Consider the following 21,260-nt stretch of genomic DNA (forward strand, 5'->3'; position numbering starts at 1 on the left):
ATCAGATGGCTGTAGATGTATGGTGTTATTTCTGAGGCCTCTGTTCTGTTTCTTTGTTCTATATATCAGTTTTGGTACCAGTACCATGCTGTTTTGGTTACTGTAACCTTGTAGTATAGTTTGAAGTCAGGTAACGTGATGCCTTCAGCTTTGTTCCTTTTGCTTAGGATTGTCTTGGCTATGCGGGCTCTTTTTTGGTTCTGTATGAAATTTGAAGTAGTATTTTCCAATTCTGTGAAGAAAGTCATTGGTAGCTTGATGGGGATAACATTGAACCTCTAAATTACTTTGGGCAGTATGGCCATTTTCACAATATTGATTCTTCCTATCCAAGAATATGGAATGTTCTTCCATTTGTTTGTGTCCTCATTTTCCTTGAGCAGTGGTTTGTGGTTCTGCTTGAAGATGTCCTTCACATCCTTTGTAAGTTGGATTCCTAGGTGTTTTGTTTACTTTGTAGCAATTGTGAATGGGAGTTCACTTATGATTTGGCTCTCTGCTTGTCTGTTATTGGTGTATAGGAATGCTTGTGATTTTTGCACATTGATTTTGTATCCTGAGACTTTGCTGAAGTTGCTTATCAGCTTAAGGAGATTTTGAGCTGAGACGATGGGGTTTTCTAAATATACAATCATGTCATTTGCAAATAGAGACAATTTGACTTCCTTTTTTCCTAATTGAATGCCCTTTATTTCTTTCACTTGCCTGATTGCCCTGGCCAGAACTTCCAATACTATGTTGAACAGGATTGGTGAGAGAGGGCATCCTTGTCTTGTGTCAGTTTTCAAAGGGAATGCTCCCAGTTTTTGCCCATGCAGTATGATATTGACTGTGGGTTTGTCATAAATAGCTCTTATTATTTTGAGATATGTTCCATCAATACCTAGTTTATTGAGAGTTTTTTTTTTTTTTTTAGCATGAAGAGCTGTTGAATTTTGTCAAAGGCCTTTTCTGCATATGTTGAGATAATCATGTGGTTTTTGTCATTGGTTCTGTGTATGTGATGGATTACATTTATTGATTTGCATATGTTGAACCAGCGTTGCATCCCAGGATGAAGTCGACTTGATCATGGTACATAAGCTTTTTGATGTGCTGCTATATTTGGTTTGCCAGTATTTTATTGAGGATTTGCACAGCGATGTTCATCAGGGATATTGGCCTAAAATTTTCCTTTTTTGTTTTGTCTCTTCCTGGTTTTGCTATCAGGATGATGCTGGCCTCAAAAAATGAGTTAGGGAGGATTCCTTCTTTTTTCTATTTATTGGAATAGTTTCAGAAGGAATGGTACCAGCTCCTGTTTTTACTTCTGGTAGAAGTCGGCTGTGAATCCTTCTGGTCCTGGACTTGTTGATAGGCTATTAATTATTGCCTCAATTTCAGAACCTGTTATTGGTCTATTCAGAGATTCAAATTCTTCCTGGTTTAATCTTGGGAGGGTGTATGTGTCCAGGAATTTATCCGTTTCTTCTAGATTTTCTAGTTTATTTGCATAGAGGTGTTTATAGTATTTTCTGATGCTAGTTTGTATTTCTGTGGGATCAGTGGTGATATCCCCTTTATCATTTTTTTTATTGCATTTATTTGATTCTTCTCTCTTTCTTCTTAATTAGTCTGGCTAGTGGTCTATTTTGTTGATCTTTTCAAAAAATCAGCTCCTGGATTCAATGATTTTTTGAAGGGCTTTTTGTGTCTCTATCTCCTTCAGTTCTGCTCTGATCTTAGTTATTTCTTGTCTTCTGCTAGCTTTTGAATTTGTTTGCTTTTGCTTCTCTAGTTCTTTTCATTGTGATGTTAGAGTGTCAATTTTTTATCTTGCCTGCTTTCTCTTGTGGGCATTTAGTGCTATAAATTTCCCTCTACACACTGCTTTAAATGTGTCCCAGAGATACTTGTATGTTGTGTCTTAGTTCTCGTTGGTTTCAAAGAACATCTTTATTTCTGCCTTCATTTCGTTATTTACCCAGTAGGCATTCAGGACCAGGTTGTTCAGTTTCCATGTAGTTGTGCAGTTTTGAGTGGGCTTCTTAATCCTGAGTTCTAATTTGATTGCACTGTGGTCTGAGAGAGAGTTTATTGTGATTTCTGCCTTTTTACATCTACTGAGGAATGTTTTACTTCCAATTATGTGGTCAGTTTTAGAATAAGTATGATGTGGTGCTGAGAAGAATGTATATTCTGTTGATTTGGGGTGGAGAGTTCTGTAGATGTCTATTAGGTCAGCTTGGTCCAGAGCTGAATTCAAGTCCTGGATATCCTTGTTAACCTTCTGTCTCGTTGATCTGTCTAATATTGACAGTGGTGTGTCAAAGTCTCCCACCATTATTGTGTGGGAGTCTAAGTCTCTTTGGAGGTCTTTAAGAACTTGCTTTATGAATCTGGGTGCTCCTGTATTGGGTACATATATATTTTGGATAGTTAGCTCTTCTTGTTGCATTGATCCCTTTACCATTATGTAGTGCCTTTCTTTGTCTTTTTTGATCTTTGTTGGTTTAAAGTCTGTTTTATCAGAGACTAGGATTGCAACCCCTGCTTTTTTTTTGTTTTCCATTTGCTTGGTAGATGTTTCTCCATCCCTTTATTTTGAGCCTATGTGTGTCTTTGCACATGAGATGGGTCTCCTGAATACAGCACACCAATAGGTCTTGACTCTTTATCCAATTTGCCAGTCTGTGTCTTTTAATTGGTACATTTAGCCCATTTACATTTAAGGTTAATATTGTTATGTGTGAACTTGATCCTGTCATTATGATGCTAGCTGGTTAGTTTGCCCGTTAGTTGATGCAGTTTCTTCATAGTGTTGATGGCCTTTACAATTTGGTATGTTTTTGCAGTGGCTGGTACTGGTTGTTCCTTTCCATGTTTAGTGCTTCCTTCAGGAACTCTTGTAAGGCAAGCCTGTTGGTAACAAAATTTCTCAGCATTTGTTTGTCTGTAAAGGATTTTATTTCTCCTTCACTTATAAAGCTTAGTTTGGCTGAATATGAAATTCTGGGTTGTAAATTCTTTTCTTTGTTGAATATTGGCTCCCACTCTCTTCTGACTTGTAGGGTTTCTGCTGAGAGATCCACTGTTAGTCCGATGGGCTTCCCTTTGTGGGTAACCCGATCTTTCTCTCTGGCTGCCCTTAACATTTTTTCCTTCATTTCAACCTTGATGAATCTGATGATTATGTGTCTTGGGGTTGCTCTTCTTGAAGAGTATCTTTGTGGTGTTCTCTATTTCCTGAAATTGAATGTTGGCCTGCCGTGTTAGGTTGGGGAAGTTCTCCTGGATAATATCCTGCAGAGTGTTTTCCAACTTGGTTCCATTCTCCCCATCACTTTCAGATACACCAATCAAACGTAGATTTGGTCTTTTCACATAGTCCCATATTTCTTAGAGGCTTTGTTCATTTCTTTCCACTCTTTTTTCTCTAATCTTATCTTCTCCATTTATTTCATTAATTTGATCTGCAGTCATTGATATTCTTTCTTCCACTTGACCCATTCAGCTATTGAAGCTTCTGTGTGCTTCACGAAGTTCTCACGCTGTGTTTTTCAGCTCCATAGGTCATTTATGTTTTCTCTACACTGGTTATTCTAGTTAGCAATTCGTCTAACTTTTTTCAGGGTTCTTACCTTCCTTGCATTGGGTTAGAACACACTCCTTTAGCTCGGATGAGTTTGTTATTTCCCACCTTCTGAAGCCTACTTCTGTCAACTTGTCAAACTCATTCCCTGTCCGGTTTTGTTCCCTTGCTGGCAAGGAGTTGTGATCCTTTGGAGGAGGAGAGGCATTCTGGTTTTTGGAATTTTCAGCCTTTCTGTCCTGGTTTCTCCGCATCTTTGTGATTTTATCTACCTTTTGTCTTTGATGTTGTTGACCTGTGGATGGGGTTTTGGTGTGGACGTCCTTTTTGTTTGTTTTCCTTCTAACAGGCCTCTCAGCGGCAGGTCTGTTGGAGGTCCACCCAGACCCTGTTTGCTTGTGTATCACCAGCAGAGGCTGCAGAACAGCAAATATTGCTGCCTGTTCCTTCCTCTGGAACATTCGTCCCAGAGGGGCACTCGCCATATGCCAGCCAGAACTCTCCTGTATGAGGTGTCTGTCAGCCCCAACTGGGAGGTGTCTCCCAGTCAGGCTACATGGGGGTCAGGGACCCACTCGAGGAGGCAGTCTGTCCGTTATCAGAGCTCGAACGCTGTGCTGGGAGAACCACTACTCCCTTCAGAGCTTTCAGGCAGGGTCGTTTAAGTCTGTTGAAGCTGTGCCCACAACTGAATATAACCTACACTTCCCCTGAGTGCTCTGTCCCAGGAAGATGGGGGATTTATCTCTAAGTCCCTGACTGGGGCTGCTGCCTTTGCCCACAGAGGTAGAATCTAGAGAGGCAGTCAGCCTTGCTGAGCTGCGGTTAGCTCCACCCAGTTCAAACTTCCTGGAGGCTTTGTTTACACTGTGAGCATAAAACTGCCTACTCAAGCCTCAGCAATAGTAGACGCCCCTCCCCCAACCAAACTCTAGCATCTCAGGTCGATCTCAGACTGCTATGCTAGCAGTGAGAATTTCAAGCCAATGGATCTTAGCTTGCTGGCCTCAGTGGGCATGGGACTCACTGAGCCAGGCACCAGAGGGAATTTCCTGGTCTGCCAGTTGCAAAGACTGTGGGTAAAGTGCAGTATTTGGGCAGGAGTGTAGCTTTCCTCCAAGTATGGTCACTCACGGCTTCCCTCGGCTAGGAATGGGAAATCCCCTCACCCCTTGTGCTTCCTGGATGAGGCAACGCCCCGCTCTGCTTCAGCTTGCCCTCTGTGGGCTGCACCTACTGTCCAACCATTCCCAATGAGATGAACCAGGTACCTCAGTTGGAAATGCAGAAATCACCCTCTTCTGCATCAGTCTCGCTGGGAGCCATAGACTGGAGCTGTTTCTATTGGGCCATGTTGCCAGAAATCCCCTAGACATTCTTATAGCAATTGATGGAACATTTGAATCTAATAAATCAAACCTAATATTTAACAATTTGAGCTTTATTTTGTGTATTTTAATTTTTTTCATTTTGAATAATTGTTACTATATTTTACAAGATTATTGATTTATATCATGTTCAACTTTTTTTTAAAAAGGGTTCTACACTATAGACAGTTTGCAAATAACAGATCTCTAGTAAGCCTAGAAGTACAGCGTTTACAGATAGAAAAGCAAAATCCTTTATATACATTTTTTTTACATGTTATTGAAATTTTACAAGTTATCTGGATGCACCATGTGATGTACTGGAATCAAACAAGGTACATGATACGCAAAAAATAACTATAATAGATCACTTGGAAACATTGTAATCTAAGTGGCCGACCACGCTTTTTTATTTAGGAATAAATCTTAAAGATCATCTTTTTTCCCTTTTTCATGGTTGCATACTATGCTACTGAATGGATGTCACTTTTAATTAACCTTACACTGATGAACATTTGAATTGTTTCCAACCATTTATTACAAAGAATACTGCAACATTACCGCAACATACTCCCACAATACTGCACTATTGCAGAATACTGCAAATATACATGCTTGTATAATTATTTCACACACAGAAGTACTGTATGTATGTCCAGTAAAAATTAATGCCTGTTATTTTGATAGCTATTACTTAATTGTCCTTCATGGGAGTTGTACCAATTTAGTTTCTCATCAGTAGTGCACAGATGTGCTAGTTTTCTCATAGCTTTGTCCAACGGAGTCATAGAGATTTTAAGTAGTTACAGATTTAATTTGTCCTTTTGCTTTTTATAACATTATCACAGTTAGTGCCAGAAATAGGGTAAGTTTATACTTGTTATTTTATAGGCACCAATTAAGAGATATGGGGGTGGGATTCAGAGATCAGACAGATGACAGCTGCAATGGCCTAGCAGAAAGAATACAAAATTAGGACTGTTAACACTAGGGTTTTGGTTGTGTGACTAAGTTGCTGTGTGACATTAGACAGCAAGTCTTAATTCCCCTACTAACATTTACTAGATCTATACCCTTGGCTAAGTACCTCAGCTCTTCTGGAGCTTTTTGTTGTTTAATAAAACTGTGTTACCTACCTAAATGGAAGCTCTTGCTTTAGGTGTTTTGTAACTCTAGCTCTTCAATTCTACTGTTTACCCAATCTTTAAACTGGCCATACTGACTTAGGCGCTAGATTTTGAGCCTGAGGTAATTATAGCTACCTTTGAATATTATTTTAGATCTTGCTATTTTAATTTTTTTATACTTAATGTGTGTACATAATACATATATATGTAATATATAACATACATTATATATAACTTCATACACAAAAAAATACAAACATGTAAGGAATATAGTATAACAAAAATTACTTGCTGTGAATTTACCATTAGCTTAAGAAAGAACAATACCTAATATTTCTCTTAGGTATTATTAATATACCTCTTGTGTGCCTGTCCCTAATTGCATCCTTCCTGAGCTAATTTTTTGTAAACATAGTTGTCTTTCCGTGTTCATGGGGGATTGGTTCCCGAACATCTGTAGATGCTCAAGTTCCTCATATAAAATTGTGTAGTATTTGAATATAACCTACGCACATTCTCCTGGATACTCTTTAAATCATCTGTAGATTATTTGCAATACCCAATACAATGCCTATACACATCATTCATGTGGACTTAATGTAGTACTTCGTAAATACAAGTTTTGCTTTTTGGAATTTGGGTGGAATTTTTTTTTTCCTGAATATTTTCGATCTACAGTTGATTGAATCCACAGAGGTAGAACCTATGGCCCAACTCTAATATAGGTATAAATTATCTTCTATGAAAGCATCTGATCAGCTGTGACACGGGATGGGCATCTATTAATTATAAAAAGGAGAAAAAGATTCAAAAACGACTACAGACTTAAACCATTATTGTGACTTTATTACAATAGTTAACAATATTTTAGTGGTATACAATCATACCACAATTACTCAAGCTATATATAGACAGGTATTTATACAAGTCTACATTAAAAAAAGAAAAAGCAATTAATTGACCTCCCCAAAATCACATTATCAACAAGATTTTTTTCTAAAAGTTATGGCCAGTCACAAAAAAAATTCACAGTTATTCTGCAAACATTTTAAAGATGCAGGAATTGTATTGCACATTATATAATTATAAACCATAGCAAGATTTATATATTTTAATCTAGTTTTTCACAAAATTTACATTATCATGCAATACTTCAGTGTACACAGAATGATGAGACTAGAATAAACTGGTTAACTTACAAACTTTTAAATAATAGCCACAAATTTAGAATTATTTTAAAGTTATATTTAAAATTATTATACTGAAAAAAACTCCAGTGTAATAAAACTTAACAGACACAATCATAATTTGTTCAAAGATCAAATTACTTTTTAGTGTTCTTCTTTGTCTTTGCCTTTCTTTTCCTTTTCATCCTGTAGTGCAGTACCGAGCTTTTTGATAAGAACTGACAGAACCTTGTCCAGTGGATCCATGACTCCTCTTTGAAGCCATTTAGGAATAGTAGTCCTAGCATGATGAAAGCCCAATTTTTGAAGAATATAATCAACACCTACTGGATCAATCTTTCTTCCAGTCCAAGAAATTAACCTAAAATAAAAATTACAGTTATTATTAAGGAGTATAATAATGCCCTAGAGCACGGTTCTAATGGTAGGAAAAGAACATCAGTAAGCCTCTGTAATATACTCAAAACAAAATATTTTCAGTAGGTACATTTGTATAATTGAGCCCATAATTCCTGGATTCACCATAATAATAGTATTCAAAAAATAATATATATATTATTATCTTTGACAACCTAAACACAGCAATAGAGTTTACTATATTTCATCCTGAATAATTTATTTTAGGTCTGTTATACAGTTATCTTAAACATATAAAAAGACATCTGGTTAATTTTAGTAGATTTCATAAGCATGTGGCATAATGGGAGAAAAAGGCTAAAATTTACTGAGTGCTATATGCTAAACATATTTGAAGGGAGAACCATTTTTTCCCTATTCTTGTTATTTCCTTATACGTGGAGAAACAGCTATTACTGAAACACTCCTGTCCACCTTCTGCCCCTGTAGGGATGATTTATCCAACAGGCAAAGTTAACAGAGGAAGTAACAGTTCAGTACCCTCCTCCCTGTTGGGAGCCCTTCATTTTAGTCTGTTCCTTCATGCCACAAGTTTTTCAGGAGCAAGCCCCTAAACAGATTAGCCCTAGAGTATATTCTGTGTTGTCTGTGGCTGAGTACATACATGGAGCTGCTGATTGTACAACTCCTGCAACTCCCTATCCCGCCCTTCCCTGAAGTTCTGCATCGATGCCCTGCAGGTAGGACCAAACCCGAACTTTGTAGAAAGCTATTGTTGCCATATATCTAAACCACATTTTTTGTTATCAGCTTTATCCATATTAATATCTCCCACTATTTCAGCTGGTTCTGAACTCAGGGTGGGGGTTGGGGGTGGTTAGGCATTTATCTCCTCAAACTCAAATAGTTATAAGCATTTTGTATTAATTAACTCATTTAACCAGTGTAATGATCCTACAAGGTGGGTAATACCATTCTCCAAATTTTTCATGAGTCAACTGAGGCAGAGAGAACAGAGGGGTCAGGTCTTTTGGCCTAGCTCAGTCAGCTACTATGCAAAAGAGCTGGGCTTACAGCCAGAGCTCTTAAACCATGCTGTCTACCACTACACCACATTACTTAACTAGTTACTCTTGACAGTATGCTAAAAAAAGGAGTATAGTGACTATTTTTATGCTCACTTGAAACTAAATTCATTTTGTATTCAATTTAAATATATTATTATTTAGATTTGCAAATACAAAACAGATTTTACAAACCGTTTTCTGCATTAGGACCTCTGCAGTATTTTAAGTTACTATTTCTCATGGGTATATGCACTATTAGTATCAAAGTGTTTTTCTTATTTAATTACAACCAATTTTACGGTATGCCAATTATTTATTAACACACAAAGTCACTACTTTCTTCCTATACAAGAATCCTCACTGCATAATGGAGATTTTATTTTGGAATTATTTGTGACATGAATATGTCTGAATAAAAACCTTATCTAAATAAAATCTATATCATTTTGTGGAATGTTGTGCTGGGATGTAATGGATTTTTTTTAATACTGTTATTTCAAGATTCAGACAGTTACAGCAAAGCAGATGAGATGAAAGGAAAAAAAAACAGGAAAGTGACCATGACTCAATAAGGGAACCTTAATCTGATAGTGTTAAATTTGAGATTTTAGGCATGGTTTTATAATGCTTAGTATGCAAACAGAGGGGCACTGTGACCCTGCAGGTTTTATTACAGTGTTATAACATATATCCAGCGAGAAATTAAAATACTTCCTTAACAATTAAATATGACTTCTACTGCATCTTGTCGTACTAAGTAACAAAACAGTTTACAGTAGCTACCTCAAACCCTGAAAATAACATCTTGGTGAGGTGAAAAACTAATGGCAACAGTGGAAGGATAATTATTCTCATATTTTAGTGACTGACAGAATGTCACCCATTGAACAACTCATCAGTGCTGAGCTATTCTCAACGTTTGTACTTCATTCACCTTACCTAGAAACACAAAAGCAGAAAGCAGCAGCAAAGACAGCACACAGAAGCTATAGACATTACAGGAGACTAACTTCTGAATACATTTTTTGATAATCATATGTAACTTACATTATTCATAACTTTTCTCATACATAGTAATCCCTTAGCATATGGGTGAAATGTATATACTCATTACTTACCTAAGAGTAGGTTCTAGATGCCATGTATTGCACATAAAATCTCTCCAGTCCACAGTAGTATAAGTGATGCTATCTTCTCTATCTTTATCAGAGGAATTGTCATCATGTATAATAATTGGACTTTTCTGTCCTGGTCGAGTCGATAAAATCCGAGGTGGAAAGATGGCTATAAGGAAAATTTAGATTAGTATTATACATTTATCTTAAATCACCATAAGAATTAGAACATCAGAATTGGTTTCATTTCTCATTTTATCTGTGACCTGGCCAAAGCCTCATTTAATTGCATTTCTTAAAAAAAATAGTTTAAAATAAGCCGTAAGTACCAATTATTGATATTTCTTGGAGATAAACAGTGTCAGCATTAATGATAAAAAATGCTGAGATCATTGACTTGATAGCAAGCCTATGGCACTGAAATTGATAGCTACAGGTTTCCTAAAGAATGGCTGTAGGCAAGTTTTGTTTTGTTTTTTAACAGCTTTGAGATATAATTCATACACCATACCATGCATTAATTTGAGCTGTGTAATTCAATGGTTTTTGCATGTTAATGGCTAGATGTATATATATTTGAACAGTGGTACTAAAGAGGTTTTTATATAAGCAAGCTTTTCACCTTAAGACAAGTCTTTTAATTGGCTATAATAATTAAATATAAAGTGGAATCTGAGACATAGGTATTAGGGTGGTGCAAAAGTAATTGCAGTTTTTGCCATTAATACTTTCATATGATCTTATTTAATGAATACAGCTTTCCTCTTAGGGCATTAGTTTCAGTACACAAACTGAATGTAAAATAATTGATTAATTAGGTAATACGTGTTATGTAGCTCTGGTTATAACTTGATTGGGAATGAGCCTCAAAATGAAGCTGTAATAACCCACTACATAAGAACACAGATGCCCTATTCAGTTGAGGCCTGCTCAGTTGCTGGGTCTTTATTACTGGTGGTGGTTACAGTGCTGCAATTTATTTGATGTTCCCTAAATATGTTGATTCTGGTATAGTCTGACATGCTGTTAAGAATTTTCTCAGGTATGTTTGAGTATTTGGCCAAAATGAATTGTTTGTTGTTTGTAATAACTTTATTTATAATTGAAATCCTCACAGATATATTTTGTTATTGTAAATCCACCCCCTTTTCCCATTGAAATGTTTTATAACAGTTTATATTAAAACAGTCTTTTTGTTGTTGTTTTTTAGAAACACTAATCGTTTGTGGCAGACCAAGATTAACACACTATTTCATAAAATGACAAATGTTTCACATCATACCCAAGAGAAACAAATTTGTCAGGTTTTCAAATATAGGTAGACTAGAAAATAATTCTGAACTTCACAGGTTTATCTTGAATCTGTTTTTTTCTACATTAAGTTTAAATATTAAGGCACAAAAACAAAAGGATTACCACTGACTGGTATCTGTTGGGGCTGTATGTGAAGATTTTATCTACTTATATATGATATATAAGATTGCCTACTATACAGTTTCTGTCATTTTACTTGAAGTTTCTACTGAGGTCATACAGATTTCTACCAGCCATAATTATTGATTTTACTCTCTCACTGAATTTTGGGCACATCTCGATTGAATATTAATAAAACAGCATTTCAATGTATGCTGTGCTACCTTTGTACTCTTTCAACATGGTCGTTTGATAATTTTTATTTTTAAAATATCTTCAGGACAAATTCTATATTTTTTCCTCATGAAGAAAATGAAACAGTATTATAGTGTGACTTGAACAAATTACATTTATTCCAAGCTATTTATTAGGAAGCACATCTGTGATTTTACCATTGTGTATTTATAACGGTGCAATAAATATTTATTGAATGAATAAATGACTATATATTTTGTAAGCATTCCAAATCATTACATTTCAAACTACCTCATTCTTTTCAACAGTTACAGAGTACTATAATATATTAGCTAATTCCATATATTACAGTTGCCATACTTTTTTTTTTTTGAGACAGGATCTTACTCTGTCACTCAGGCTGGAGTGTGGTGGTGCGATTATGGCTCACAGCTCACTGTAGCCTTGAACTCCCAGGATCAATTGATCCTCCCACCTCACAGCCTCCTGAGTAGCTGGGGACTACAGGTGTATGCCACCACACCTGGCTACTTTTTGTGTTTTTCGTAGAAATGGGGTCTCACTTTGTTGCCTAGGCTGGTCTCAAAGCCCTGGGCTCAAGCAATCCATCCTCCAATCCTGCTGGGTAATACCAGCACTCCTTATCTCAAAGTGCTGGTATTACAGACATGAGCCATTGCCCCCAGTCACCATACATTTCTTAATGGGTAAACATTAAGTTACCAGTGTGTAAACCAATATTAGCAAGCTCATGAACTCAAATACCACCACTGAGATTTAAATAATTTATGTATTAAAAAGAAAAGGTTTATGTATTAAAAAGAAAAGGTTTTCTGCATTTATCAGCTTAATTCAGTTTTCACAATTAGGTAAATAACTCATACTTCTTTATTATGTAGTTGTTTCTTTAGTCGTTTCACTTTGATTTGCAGTATTTCCTCACATTTTCCTATTTTTCAAGAATCTCCTATAAGGTCTAACTGAAAATGTACATAAGATAATGTATACCAAAACACTTTGTTTTTGTTGTTGTTGTTGTTGTTGTTGTTTTTTGAGACGGAGTCTTGCTCTGTCGCCCGGGCTGGAGTGCAGCAGCCGGATGTCAGCTCACTGCAAGCTCCGCCTCCCAGGTTTACGCCATTCTCCTGCCTCAGCCTCCGGAGTAGCTGGCACTACAGACGCCCGCCACCTCGCCCGGCTAGTTTTTTGTATTTTTCAGTAGAGACGGGGTTTCACCGTGTTAGCCAGAATGGTCTCGATCTCCTGAACTCGTGATCCGCCCGTCTCGGCCTCCCAAAGTGCTGGGATTACAGGCTTGAGCCACTGCGCCCGGCCTACACCTTGTAAAGTATAAAACACCATCGGTGCTGTATATATAGCAAGTACTCAGAAAGTCTGTGATAGTCTTACTAACGCTATTTACTGATATCTTCAACTCACAGAAGGAGATATATTCCACTCATTTTCTCATTAGACCATAACAATTCATGTAAATGGTACTGACAGCTGCCATTCCTGCAGCCTGAAAGAAAGAGTATTCCACCCACCTTTTTCTTTTTCTTTAAGATAAGCTGACACTAAATCATGAAGAAACATGATGAGCTCAGCATCCATAGTCACACAAATGTGGTCAGTGAACTCTGTCACCACACTACATTCTACTTTTGGCTTCAGGTTGGCATCTGCAATAATATGGTAAAAGATTTAATAAAATGAGTCATCTTCTTCCCATTAATAAGGATTTACATAGGTCTGCGTAAACGCATCCACATGAAATGCAACTGTAAAGAAATGAGTAATATCTGTATGTGATTCATAGGATGATGATAGTTTGTTAAGTACTTTCCTAGTACAGATTGAGTATCCCTTATCCAATTATGCTTGGGATCAGATGTCTTTCAAATTTTGGATTCTGGAATATTTGCATTATACTTACTGGTTTCAGAATTCCAATCCAAAAATGTGAAATCCTCCAATGAGCATTTCCTGCGAGTGTCATGTCAGTGTTCAAAATATTTTGGATTTTAGGGCATTTCAGATTTTTGGATTGGGGTGCTCAACCTATATATGCCATTTATTCCTCATAATAGTCCTATAAATGAAGTCCAATTATTATTCATTTTACTGAGAGAGAGGTATAAGTTCGTTAAATAATTTTCCAGAGGTCATATAGTTGATAAGAAAATAAATCAGTTTTGCCTAGAAAATCAATTTCATTAGATATTAATATTTAAAAAAATCCATGGGAAGAAAGCAGTAGTTTGAAGTGCCTTTAGAATTTTCTTATTAACTTTCAATTGTTTTTCTACATACCCTGTAATGAAGGCTCCTGTGGTTCTTGAACATGAATGGATTTAAAGTCAAGCTGCATCCTTGGTAATGCAAAGATAGTCTCTGTTTCATGGTTGTAGCTAGAACCTCCTCTGAATCCACTCAGCAAACTAGAATTCTTCACAGTAGTGCTATTCTCAGTGTTGTTAGCATCAACGTTACGAAGTAGATTTAGCTCTACATGCATAATGATAGAGAGTCAAATTAATAGGCATTGACAAGCCTATATAGTTTTCAAGACCACTATAATATACAGAACTATTATTTCAAAAGTTGGAAAGAATCACATTATATATAGAGAGAGATATAGATACACTACATATATATGTATACAGATATATACATAGATACATATGTATATATACACACATATATATGTATATAGATATATGTAGTATATCAATATCATTATCTCAATATTGTCAAGACCAAAGCTTTATAATGGGATTTGTATAAACCGAATACATTCTAGCTTTGGTTTCTGGGATTTTAAAATGAATATTATTCTCAACTGAATTCATGTCTGAAGTTGGAATTTCACTAAGCCCAAAGGACTCCATAGATTGAACACTTCACTCTTACAGAATCTGAGATTAAATAGGATCCTGGTCTTGAAATAGGTAGAAGTACTGATTTTCCCCAACATATGTGCTATGATTAAACTATAGATCTTAGTTTTATAAAGATCTTTTATAGATCTTAGAATTATAATTATTTTTTTTCAGACAGCAGTTCATTATGCTAATAGATGCTTTAGAACACTCCAGCCATAAAGATCCCCCTTCCCCCAAATCCCTGTTTGGAAGGTAAAATAGTCAATACAGGCATAATCTTCTGATTCACTTTCTTATTCTCCTTTGTTCTAGGAATATTTTTAACAGTCTCTATTCAATCTGTGAGATGGCCTATTCCATGGTAACTGTTCTCGTGGGGCCTAGTCATCATCTTTTCCATTTTGAAAAAAGGTCATTTTTAGCTGGGCATGGTGGCTCATGCCTGTAATCCCAGCACCAAGGAGGCCGAGGCGGGTGTATCATGAGGTCAGGAGTTTGAGACCAGCCTGACCAACATGGTGAAACCCCGTCTCTACTAAAACTACAAAAATTAGCCGGGTGGGGTGGCACACACCTGTAATCCCAGCTACTCAGGAGGCTGAGGCAGGAGAATCGCTTGAACCTGGGAGATGGAGGTTGCAGTGAGCCAAGATCCAGCCTGGGCAACAGGGCAAGACTCCATCTCAAATAAAAAGAAAAAAGGTCATTTTTATGTAAAACACTGAAAAGTCTCAACACCTCTCACTCTAGTCAGCTTTCCAATACACAGAGATAATTGGTAAAAGCAATACTATAAACCCAAATCCCAAAAGCGCCACAAAATAAGTTATCATGACCACACTATCACAAGACTGTTGTATCTAATCAAATGAAAAAAAAAAAAAACTATCAAAAGCACTTTCTTTTAAACTTACAACTTGATAGAATCATAATATTTGGTTTCATTTTGTTCTAGCTATCTGAACTTTAAGTTTGTGGTATTCCACTATTTAATTGTTTAACAACCTCCCCAAACCTCTATTTTTTAGCATTACTAGGAAAATATTTTTCCAGAATCATTTCCTAAATATTTTCTAAAATATTTCTCAATGTAATAAACTTAATTTCTTTTTTTTTTTTTTTTTTTTTTTTTTTTGAGACAGAGTCTTGCTCTGCCGCCCAGGCTGGAGTACAGTGGCCGGATCTCAGCTCACTGCAAGCTCCGCCTCCCGGCTTTGCGCCATTCTCCTGCCTCAGCCTCCCGAGTAGCTGGGACTACAGGCGCCCGCCACCTCACCTGGCTAGTTTTTTGTATTTTTTAGTAGAGACGGGGTTTCACCAGGTTAGCCAGGATGGTCTTGATCTCCTGACCTCGTGATCCGCCTGTCTCGGCCTCCCAAAGTGCTGGGATTACAGGCTTGAGCCACCGTGCCCGGCCGCAATAAACTTAATTTCAAAGCCAATTTTATTTAGAATGTTTTCAATTACATCTAAAATAATTTGAGTCCATGAGATGCCGCATTACCAGGGTGGTATTAAATAATTATTACTTGTGTCAGCCAGCAAGATTAAAATGAAAATTGTTTAAGGAAATGAAAACACCGTCTCCATTTAAATTCTAAACACAGTCAACAGAATCCAAAATGGAAAAAACAAAATAAATCTCTCCAAATACTCAAAATTTTAACCTTCATTCCTTGTGGCTGTAACATAATTGAACCATTCTTTCACACTTGCTACTCCATGGGGTGGATTTTCATGGCGACGCCTTGTTATCTTGGTTATTGTTGCCATAGGACTTTCCAAAGCACCACATGGTTTGGTAACCATAGTATTATGACCCAGATGAAAATCTAGTGTTTGTACAATATATGTAGAATGATCACTGGAGCCTACAACAAAATAAAAATACTTTTTAAAGCAATAAACCATATTTAGATTCAAGATGATAACTGTGGCCTCAGCTATAAATTCAGTTGTCATATAGAGGAAGGCTATGAAAATGAAGAATAAATGAGGATTAAAACCAAATAATTCACAAAAAATTCTTCTATTAGTGGTAACTGGATTTGTCCCTAGTTAGATGAACACCATCAAACATTTTTTTCCCTCATAATGTAGAAACCACCAAGTAGAAAAGTAAAGCTCAAAGGAAATGGGTTTATCACTGTAGAGATAAAAGCACAGCCTTGCCTATATATTTTATAAGACAGTCTTGACTGGCAAATAATTTCCACACTACCACTATGTTGCCTTCACTTCATGTTTTATAAGAAAGATTACAGTAACTATTACCATGACTATGTTTAGCCACAGCAGCAGAAACTTTAATTGCCTAAGAAACATGGAGTAAGATGGCAAGTTCAGAAATTAACATGTTCCAGACATTATAAATATTGACTCATTGGCAGTGAACTCCTTAACATGTCAGATACATGAGAACAATCAGAGATGGACTTCAGAAATATAATTGTCATTTATAGTCATAACAAGATAGGAGAAAGTAAAAGCTAGAAATGCGTCAGTTTACCATCTTCCCAGATTTTCTGAGCTTCAGTCCAAAAAGCAATATTTGGTTCTTCTAAATGAAAAAGGGCCCAAGATTTTGAACGGAAATTTGGACCATGAAAACATGCCAGTGTCATATGATTTCCATGTAAGCTCATTGATCCTCCAAATTGCATTCCATCTTCTGGTAATGGAATCTGAAATAAGGATATGTGGCATCCTGATACCACCTTCAATACTCCAGGCCAGTGTCGATGATGTGCTGCATCAAGCACTGCAAGAAAACCAAAAAACACATAACCTGAAGTGCCTGATGAGTACCCTTGAATAGGGTAGAGTGAGGCAGCAAGTGGCTACTTCCTACAGTCTCAGGTAAGGGATGAAAACAGTGTCCAGTGCCTGTTTAACATTAAGCAAATAGCTAATAAAAAGACATTCTAGGAAAAGATGCTGCATGAGGATGGATATAGCTAAGGAAAGCAGTAACTTGCTAAAAATAATTTAAACTAATATATCTGAGGCTGGGTGCAGTGGCTCACGCCTGTAATTTAGAAACCGTAGCGGGTGGTTCACTTGAGCTCAGGAGTTTGAGACCAGCCTGGCCAACATGGTGAAACCCTGTCTCTACTAAAAATACCAAAATTAGCTGGGTGTGGTGGTGCACACCTGTAGTCCCAGCTACTTGGGAGGCTGAGGCAGGAGAATTGCTTGAATCCAGGAGATCGAGGTTGCAGTGAGTAAGCTGAGATCATGCCACTGCACTCCGGCCTGGGTGACAGAGTGAGAACCTGTCTCAAAAACAAAAAACAAAAACAAAAAAAAAAAAACAGGAAAGAAGAAAAAAACAAAAACCTAATATGTCTGTAATGATTGAGTTACAAAGTACTTGCATGAAATTTTATGTAATTTCTTATTATAACTCTGTAAACTAGATATTTCATCTTGAATGATTTCAAGTGAAGAAGCAGAAGAACAAAGAAGTTAAGTGAACCAGTAACTGGAAGACCTAGAAATCAAATGCATACCCCCTTATTTTAAGTACTGCTTTTAAACTCTTATATTCCTTTGCTACTCAAAGCAAGGTCAGAGGGTCAGCAGAATCAGCATCACCTGGGAGTTTGCGAGAAATGCTAACTCTTAAGTCCACCTGTGCCTACTATATCAAAATCTATATTTCAGTAACATCTCCAGGGGTTTCAGATGCATGTTAAAGTTTGAGAAGCACTAATCAAACATACAAGGTATATTTTCCATTTTTTCCAATAACACTCCTTTTGGCTGTTTTCCATACCTCTCACCCATAATCCAACCAAAGATCATGAATTGCATTCAACTATTATGTTTTCCTTTAAACAATTCCTAAGCCTTTATGTTTGTTTTTTTGTGACGAGGAGTTTTTTTGAAGAATCCAGGCATTTTGCAGAACATCCCTCAATTTTTATATGCCTAATATAAATTCTAGTTTAAAGGAAATACATGGACTAGAGGAAAAACATAAATGACAACACAGGAAGTAACTGAAAAAGATTTAGAAGATAGGGCATTCTTTAGGACAGTTGGCTACATCTACTCAACAAGTCAATTCATATAAAAAATGAACTGTGCTAAATTAAAAGAAGGCAAAGGAACATAACCACATTTAACCTGTGATCTTGAATTGGATAAACTGGTTTGGACAAAACCATTATAGAGGACATTTTTAGATCAATCATGGAAATCAATGTGTTTTGAAAGCTAAAGGAGATAATTAGCAAAATGGAAAGTTGGAGATTGTTGACATACAAAATGGTATGAATTTTGATATTTTCTTAAAATGTACACATATATACAGATACATAGAAAAATATCTGGAGGTATATGCTCTAAGGTGTTCACAGTGATGTCAGAATGGAACATGATGGTTTTATTTTTTGCTTCTCTTGTGTATTCTAGTTTATTTTCAATGTACACATATTACTTCTGTGATAATAAAGTTACTAAAACTTTATTCTGACTGCTTCTCACCACTTACACCTCTATCATTCCTAGTGAAAGCCATCATTTCTTGCCTGGACTCTTGCAATGGCTTCCTTACAATAATGATGTAACTATGTATGTAACAATGGTAATGGTAACTATTGCAGTGGTTTCCTTCCATTCTTAACTGCCTATAGTCTGTTCTTCACACAGTAGCCAGAGTGAGCTTTAAAAGGGAGTATTTTTTAAAAAGGTAAATCAGAAATCAGATCTGTTTAAAACTCTGATAGCTAATCATCATATTAAAAATCTTATCTGGGGTATACCTCTGTGAATTCATGTCCACCATTTTCATACTTGCTCATTTCTGTTCCAGCTACAGTGGCAACATTAATGATCCTCAAGCCAAGTTTGTTCCTACTAGGGGAACTTTGGACTCAATATCCCCCTATGCCTGGAACTCTCTTCCCCCACATCTTAGCCTTGTTCTTTCATTCACATTTCCACTAAAATGTCACTTCAGAAAAGGCCTAAATGATCACACTTTCTAAAATAGCTGTCCTCACATTTAATCATTCTCTATATTCTTCCCGTTTTGTTCTTTTGCTTATTAGCACTTCTCTCTAACTGAAATTATCTTACATATTTAGTTAGTAAATTTATTAGGGTCTTTCTCTCCCATTAGAATCTTTGCTTCATGAGGGTAGTGATTTTGTCCATCACTAGATCTCCTGTGCCTAGAATGGTGCCTAAGCACGTGGTTGTAGCTTAATAAATATTTGTCAATTGAATTACTAAGTGAAAATAATGATCTGCTTAATACCACTCACCTAGTAAATCCAAATTGAGATATTCTGACTCCATAGACATTCTAAACCAAAACATGATATTGTCATAAATAGTATTCAAGAGTGTGGAGTGAGTATGGATGCAGATGCACTGCAGCAGAGGGAAGAGATAACAAATGATGTCTTCCTAAATAATGGCCTCTAATTCCATTGGCAGGTAGAAAATCTGGCCCTTTGCTAACTGAGTGGGATAAAGAGCCTGTGGGCTATTTTCTAAGTAGGGCATACAGATTATTATTTTAAATTAAGAATGTAACATATTTAGTGAAAGATAAAGCATATATAAAAGCTTAATTCTAATTCTTACATTGTTCTTGTGAACTTTTTTCTAGGTTGCTAGTCATTGTCTTTGGCGGAAGATAAGGAACTGGTCCCCAGGTAGACAGAGCTCGTTTGCTGGTATCAAATTGTTGTGTGAAAAATTCCTGGAGTTTCATTCCTATTTTTATCAGATCTGGTGTGGTTGATCTTGATATCATTACTTGGAAAATATCCCACTTCAAATCTCCATGGACGAAAATCTCACTAGAGCATAAAACAGAATCTTTGTCATGTGTCTTACGGAAGGTACTCAAAAAGTACAAGAAACATTTTCTTCCCCCACCCAGCTTTTTAATTTGTATTAATTGCATAATAAATAAGGGTTTTGTAAGAAAAATTGCTGTTTTCTCACCAGATGATAGACAATATGTTGAGAACAGTCATGTAAATTATCCAAAAAGCAATCCTTAATAAATACCTTTTATCAGTTATGCTTGAATCCAATGTATTATACAGGTTTACTTTCCATTCATCCTGAAGCTTAAGATCAGCATTACTGAAGATGCCCATGAGGATACTTGAGCCCATGTAATCAACACGAGCTTCAGTAGAACCCATAGTAATCTGAATTTTGTGACTGGGTTGCTGATTTGGATGTTCAGAAATATGAGCTAAAATAGAAACAATAATTTTCACAGACATGTCCACAGGAAAAACTCATGAGAGTCAATTTCCAAAAGCGTTTTTTTGATATCTATCTATCTATCTATCTATCTATCTATCTATCTATCTATCTATCTAACTTAAGGATATGTTAGATCAGTTGTAAAATTTCAACATACCAACCATCTCCAAAGCATTCACATCTATGGTCCCTCCAACTACTCCTCCTTTAGAATCTAATTGTGATCTTCCCAGACCAACAGACATGCTAATCTCTCGATCACGATTACTTCCTACTGAGAGACGGCCCTGGCTCTTCAAACCACTAGTTGTCCAACTAAAAAATGAAAAAAAAGGTTATTAGATATATAGTTTCCAGTGTCATGAATTAAAACAGCATTTAAATTAAAAAGGAGTTAAATCAGTTTATTTAAAAGGTCAAGTTTGACAATGAAACAACATACTTTTTATAAAAACTATGTGGTAAATATCTGAATATTAACATTGATAATGAAGCTTTACTCTTCGCTAGAAAATTACCCTGTTCTCTTTATAATTGATTCCCTTTTTATAGAACATATATTTCATGCTGTTTTATATTGCAGTATCCTTAGAATTAAGCCGTTTTCAGGATAAAACATTTTATATCGTTTATCTACTATCTTTTTCAAATATTTAGCATTCAAATAAGGTTCTGAATATCTTTACTACAATAGAAGAAAAATTACAAAAAATGATTAAATATATTTCCTTTGTATCTG

At 36.2% G+C, this 21,260-nt stretch overlaps 1 protein-coding gene across 6 annotated transcripts in view; it reads right to left on the reverse strand.

Annotated features, from left to right (window-relative positions):
* Positions 1-6,890: 6,890 nt before the first annotated feature.
* The window catches only part of KIAA1109 (KIAA1109 ortholog), a 215,483-nt gene continuing 201,113 nt past the window's right edge, over positions 6,891-21,260 (reverse strand). For all 6 annotated transcript variants that reach the window (XM_023217544.3, XM_023217545.3, XM_023217546.3 and 3 more), the window contains 9 exons: positions 20,679-20,836; positions 20,315-20,507; positions 19,883-20,100; positions 16,794-17,045; positions 15,952-16,155; positions 13,713-13,907; positions 12,947-13,081; positions 9,795-9,960; positions 6,891-7,613 (listed from right to left, as the gene is read on the reverse strand). In XM_023217544.3, the coding sequence (XP_023073312.2) occupies positions 7,397-7,613; positions 9,795-9,960; positions 12,947-13,081; positions 13,713-13,907; positions 15,952-16,155; positions 16,794-17,045; positions 19,883-20,100; positions 20,315-20,507; positions 20,679-20,836 (1,738 nt within the window). In that variant the 3' untranslated portion in view covers positions 6,891-7,396. The remainder of the gene's footprint in view (positions 7,614-9,794; positions 9,961-12,946; positions 13,082-13,712; positions 13,908-15,951; positions 16,156-16,793; positions 17,046-19,882; positions 20,101-20,314; positions 20,508-20,678; positions 20,837-21,260) is intronic.

Source organism: Piliocolobus tephrosceles, chromosome 3 (assembly GCF_002776525.5).
Source record: "Piliocolobus tephrosceles isolate RC106 chromosome 3, ASM277652v3, whole genome shotgun sequence".
NCBI lineage: Eukaryota > Metazoa > Chordata > Mammalia > Primates > Cercopithecidae > Piliocolobus > Piliocolobus tephrosceles.